The following is a 6000-nucleotide window of genomic DNA, read 5'->3' on the forward strand; positions in this document are numbered from 1 at the left end:
ATCTGGTTCCCAGAACTCCAGGGTAGCAATCGGCAATTGTTAACCAACCACAGGTTAAAACAATACAGCTTGGGTCTGAGGCAGACTGATGCTTCCAATTTAGCTTTTGCTGCTACTTTTATGTGCTGTGCAGCTGTGGTGTGGGGAAAGCCTCCTGAATTCTGCTAGAGCACCCAGTACTGTAAACTAGATCCAGCCTGCAGGGCTCTAGTGTACAAGGACAGTCTGAGACTGGCACTAATAATGAAGAAGCTGAACAACTACAGTGGATGTCATAGCTGGTGATATGGCTGTGACCCTCTTCTATCAGATCCTGAGCCACACTGAGTAAAAAGCAGGATACTAGCTTAAGAGGAACTTGAATCAATTTTCACAGTGCTCTCTGAAAACATTATGCTGTAGGCAGCATGTAAATTGATCAGAGTTTAACAGAAAAAAAGAAGTTTTAGTTGAGTCATAACTTTAAAAAGAATACCACAGTTAATATCCAAGTGTCATCAATAATCTAAGTTATAAGGCAAAATTCAGGTTTTTGGGGTTCAGTAGAAGGCTAGCAACACATTTCATGTAATCTTTCATCTTTTTTTTTCCAAATGCTGTTTTTTGGGGGGGGGAGAAGGGAGGGTTCTTAAATAAATGATCTCTACAAAAGAATGGATGTTAAATGTATCCAGAATTCAGTTCAGTACTGGAGCTACTTAAGCCTGGAGAGTTCCCTATATTACCACTCAAATACTTTTACAAGATTCCTTATCACAGTACACTCAGCACTTCAATGTGTGGTTCTTTTTTGTATTATTCTTCAGCACTTTTATCACCTCTGTACAAAGAGTATAAATACTGCCTGTCAATAAAAAGTAGGCTTTGATATTTTTACCACCACTTTCCTGCTCTTAGAAATTATTCTGAATTGGAATCTTCTTCCACACCTTTGTGTGCTCATGTGATGATCTATCACCTCTCTGTTCAGTAAGTTAGGTGTCTAAGTTAGTGCTTGGGATGTTGTAAATTCCTAAATACTAACGTGGTAAGTGATTAAGAAAACAAGTTAAGACTCATATATCTATATTCTGTGTAAATACATATTTTATATATATATATATATATATATATATATATATATATACACATACATGTATGTGTGCGTGTATATGTACGTATATAAAAATTATAGTTCTTTCCCGTGGTTGCACACCAAACAGTGTTTATAGCTAACATATACTTTATAACTTATACTTTCGAGAAGGTAGTATTTTAGGTGGAGAATGTGATTACGATGTGTGTAGAATACAATGAAAATGTGATTGTAAGCAGCTTTATTAGCTAGCATCATTTAAGGGGTTTTTTGTTTGTTAGTTTTTTAAGATGAATGATCTTTGCTTTCCTTTCTTTTTTTTCCTATTTACCCCCTCACCTATAGTCCTTTGGCGGACAACTCTTCAGTAATCTATATATATTGACTTCAGAGGAACCAGCAGAAAAGTGTTGTATAATTGAGAATACCATTCAAGAAGAAGCAAACCCAACTGACTTTAAAAACTACAGTAACTCTAAACAGAGCAGTCGAGATTCAGGAAATTACTCTAATGATGACGATACCTTGGGAAGTAAAGTGTCAGAAGAAACTCTGGAACAGGAAATAGTATAACTAAGAAAGCATCTCAAACATGAGACTGGGAACATAACTAGCACTTTGCTGTTGTTTTTGGATAGAACAAAGACTTTACCTAGTGAAGAAAGGCTGACTTTGGGCTGTTGTTAAGTTTTTTGTTTTGTATTTTTCTACTGAAAAGAAAAAAAAATACGGAGAACCAGTATTACAACACTGTTCCTCTGCTAGAAATAGCCAAAGGAAACGTTTGGTTTTGGGTACCTTGTACCATTTTGATTTGTACTTTGTTCTCATCTGTTTACAATAAAAATATTTGTTCATCTAAACAAAGGGTGATCAGGACACCATGGAGATCTTGCTAACATCATTAAAGGTGCACTAATACAGGAGTAGACAGCCCCCGGCACAGGTGCCAGAGCGTGGCACACGAAGGCAGTTTGCTTGGCATGCATTCCTCAGGGCAGACAGCGGGGAAGGGGCCAAGGCTGCACTGCCACAACAAGGATCAGGTCCCTTGTGGCACCCCAACCATCCGTCCCTGGCATGCCACCACGCAAGTCAAGGTTGCAAGTGTTTTAGACACTCTGCCCAAAAATGTTGCTGACGCATGCACTAATATATTCAAGGAAAGATAATCTTGGCTTGTCAATTGCTTGTGGTAGGTGTTGGTATGTTTACTGTAGTCTGAAGAACTCCATTAAGCATTTCATCTTCTATTGTTTTCCAGAGGCAGAAGAGAACTGATGTTCTGAGAAAAAGTTCAGTTCAAAACATTGGCTGGGATCAACTTACAAACAGCCTGAAATGGTAGAATATAATTTGTTGATTCACACAGCAGTGGGATGCAAGACAGCAGAACACTCTTTCAGTGATGACTGAAGTAGATGCTAAAGGGGGAATTAAGCCAAGTGAATGTTATCTGGAGCAGTTAAAGGAAAATAGCAGGAACTGGGTTTAGAGACAGCTTTGAACACCTTGTCTTCATCACTGTGTCCAACTGAGTGCCGTCTGCAGAATAATAATAATAATAATAATAATAAAAGAACTTCCAAATCAGATGAAAGTAAAAAGCAAAATCCCCATCTTGCACAAACAGAGTATGTTCTATTCATTTTAATACAAACCCAAATTAGGGACTTTCTACTTCAGGGGCGGGCAATTATTTCAGCCAGAGGACCGCTTACTGAGTTTTGGCAAGCCATTGAGGGCCACATGACAGGCAGCTAGGGGCAGATAAATACTAACTTTCTAAATTTTTTAGGGGCCCCAGGGGCCAGATAGAATGGCCTGGCAGGCCACATCTGGCCCATGGGCAGCATTTTGCCCACCCCTGTTCTACTTTGATTGCTGTTACCTGGCTATGAAGTAGACTGTAAAATGCTAACTTGCAATTGCGTTGCAGTCAGATACCTGAAATTCTGCCCACCTTTGAAAAGAACAAAAACCAAACATTATTCCTAAGTATTATTAGAACTATATTCCAACCAACTAGTCTAATTGAAGGCAGAAACAAATGTCAAAACACCATAACTATCAACCCTGTAAAATAGGATTATCTAATTTGTCTCACTATAGACCAGAAACATTATTACAACTGTGATAACTAAACTTGAATTCTGGTTTCTTCTAATATTGTAAGGTATAGCTCTAGATGCTAGTATCATTGTAACTTTTTTTTACTTAAATCATGGGTGTCAAAGATGCAGCCTCTGGGCTGGATCTGGCTTATGGAGCCCCATTATCCAGCCCCCAGTGCAGCCCCTGCATCCAGAGTTGACCCATATGAGATGTGCCAGACTGGCCTTGTGCGCAGGGCCTGGGATGTGTGCCAAACTTGGCCTGTTCTGGTTGGCTCAGGACCCACATTGCAGGTAGTACCTAGCTCAGCCAGTTCAGAACATGCTCTTCATTTGGCACCTTCTTCCTCTTCCCTCATCAGCCGCTCCAGGGCGGGTACTGCGTGCAGTATGGGTCCCGCAGTAGGTGTCCTTTGTGGCACACACCCCGGAGTGTGCATTGCAGGCACTGGATTTAGAATGGGAAGGGTTGGGGGGAAAGTCTGTGGACCCCATCTGGCCCACAGGGCTGGCAGTACCATTCATCCAGCCCATGGACTGGTCCTACACCACTCATCTAGCCCACAGGTCCAAAGGAGTTTGACATCCCTGATTTAAATAATTCCTCCAGTGTGCTATAATTATTTTCCTGCGTTACCAGGGTAAGTATTCTGAGAAATCCCACTGGGAAGAATTACTAGTTTGATTTTATAATGTCTCTTGATATGATGGCAAGAATATTCATTTAATAGCTTCTCCAGCTCATTTCTTGTCTTCTCAATAGATCTTCATACAAAACATGAAGATACGTGCTATACCAATAGGTTTCCAGGTTTACTTCTCATGAATAATTTTTCCTCGTACTCACCTGTAACTTTAAACATTACTTTCCTTTTTCACAGAAGAACTGTCAGAGAGTAAGGACCAGAACTCTTCCAGGCTTTTTGTAGGCATTTATTGCTGTCAGAAGAAATTGTTGGTTTCTGTCAGTATTTTAAAAATATTTTAATCTCCAAGACATGAAAAATTTCTCCAAACACTTTATATCCTGACTGCTTATTGAACAAGATAGTTGGCTTTTTATGCCAGTTTTTCCCCCTCCCAGTTTTCCCTAATCATACAATAGTGATTTATAGAATTTGTATTCTGTTTGAAAAGTCTAGATACCCAGCAAGTTTTACAATGGCTTAGTTGATGAAGATGGTGTTTTTAATGAAGTACACTGTGGGATATACTATTGCTTCTTTTTCTACCAGGGAATAAGGTAGAGAAGGGAGGCATCTTAGAAAGTAACTGGTTCAGAACGGCATGAGCTTTGAAAGAATTAATTAACCATTCCTCTTAGTACTTTATATAGTAGTTGTGTGCTTTGAGGGGTGTATTTGATTTCTGAACAGCTGCTTTGAAATTAGCAAGGTTGTTTGAGTTCCATTGTTGCATTCTTTTTCCATGACTGAAAAACTTCCTGCGGAACTTGGTCTGTAGTGTCAGGTTATACTTGAAGTCATAGCCTATAGCAGAACTATCCAAATTGTGGCCCATGAGCAGTTGACATACAGCCTATGGACCATGGCAGCCTCTTTTAGAGTCTAGGGTCTGTGCAATGAGGTTCTGGATACTCTGTATACACAGTCCACACAGTGGGGGCCTGGTGGAGGCCTGTACACTGGTAATGCTGCAACCTGCACAGCAAGGGGGGCTATATACAGGCTACAGGTACCACGTACAATCCCCAGCTGTGCTAAAGTTAGGCATCCCTGACCTAAAGTATAGAGGACCAAGCGGGGGCTAATGAGACCTGGGTCTAATCCCAGTTCTGCCACTGGCCTTCTGGGTGAGCTTTGGTAAGACATTTCCCTTTTTCGTGTCAGTTTCCCCACGTGTAAAATGGGAATAATGATACTTTGTACTCCACTGTTGACCTGCTGTCAGTCAAGCCTCTGCGGCCCTTTGGTGCCCTAAAACACCTGGTGCCTTAAGGGCTATAATTGGGGCCTCTGTCTGCCCCATAGCCATGCCCATGCCTCTCAGATATTACCAGTTATAACAGGTATGCAATGTTTTTGGCCGGTGTGCTGAAAAAACTGCAATGGCTACGTTGTAAGGTGCCAGCATGTTGGCATGCTAGAAAAACAAAACCAGGGTGGGGGGTATGTGGCAGGACACGCTGCATATTAATATGGTTAATAATCATGTTGGTGGTATTTTTGTTTTTTGTTGTTTTGTTTTTTTTTAATACAGTAAATCCCAGGTTTTCTAAAAATTGTAAACCTGGTGACAATAAATAAAACTTCAGATACCACTTTTGCTGTTGTGTATTCTTTTTTGTTAAACATGTTGTGTTGAGATAAAGAAAGAGAAGAGAGTGAAAGGAGAAAGAGAAGGAAAGAAAAAAGGGAGGAGAAAAAAGAAATAGGAAAAAAGGGGAGAGAAGAGAAAAGTACTAACCACCTGGTGATACTGGGGCAGGGGGCAGAGTTAGGCCCTTGGTCACAGGGTCCTACCTCCCCTACTCCTGTCTCCTCTTAATTCACTCACCACACCTTGGCCTTAAATGGTAGGTAGAATAGAGAGACGGGGATTGGCACCTGGATTGTCCTTAGCCTTTACAGCGAGGCTTGGAAGATCACATCTTGGATCTTTGCATGGCTCCTCCACCCCTACACCACACCTACGCTTTTCCAAAGAGATGTTACCATGGAAGATGTTGGTTCTTTAATTCCTTAAAATAGATGCTCTGTATTCATTGCCATAAATGAGTAAGATAGATGTCTTGGCCCTGCTTCTGACAGCTGAGTTTGGTGATGTTAGGCTGGTAGCTGGTTGTCATCA

The 6000-nt window shown here is 40.8% G+C and overlaps 1 protein-coding gene across 3 annotated transcripts in view; it reads left to right on the forward strand.

Moving 5' to 3' along the window:
* IFNAR1 (interferon alpha and beta receptor subunit 1) overlaps positions 1-5470 on the forward strand; it is a 35696-nt gene extending 30226 nt beyond the window's left edge. For 2 of the 3 annotated variants that reach the window (XM_014599191.3, XM_019476489.2), the window contains one exon: positions 1421-5470. In XM_014599191.3, the coding sequence (XP_014454677.1) occupies positions 1421-1648 (228 nt within the window). In that variant the 3' untranslated portion in view covers positions 1649-5470. The remainder of the gene's footprint in view (positions 1-1420) is intronic. The other variant, XR_001372311.3, reaches the window with a different exon arrangement.
* Positions 5471-6000: the final 530 nt, after the last annotated feature.

This window comes from Alligator mississippiensis, chromosome 1, assembly GCF_030867095.1.
Source record: "Alligator mississippiensis isolate rAllMis1 chromosome 1, rAllMis1, whole genome shotgun sequence".
Classification (NCBI taxonomy): Eukaryota; Metazoa; Chordata; order Crocodylia; family Alligatoridae; genus Alligator; species Alligator mississippiensis.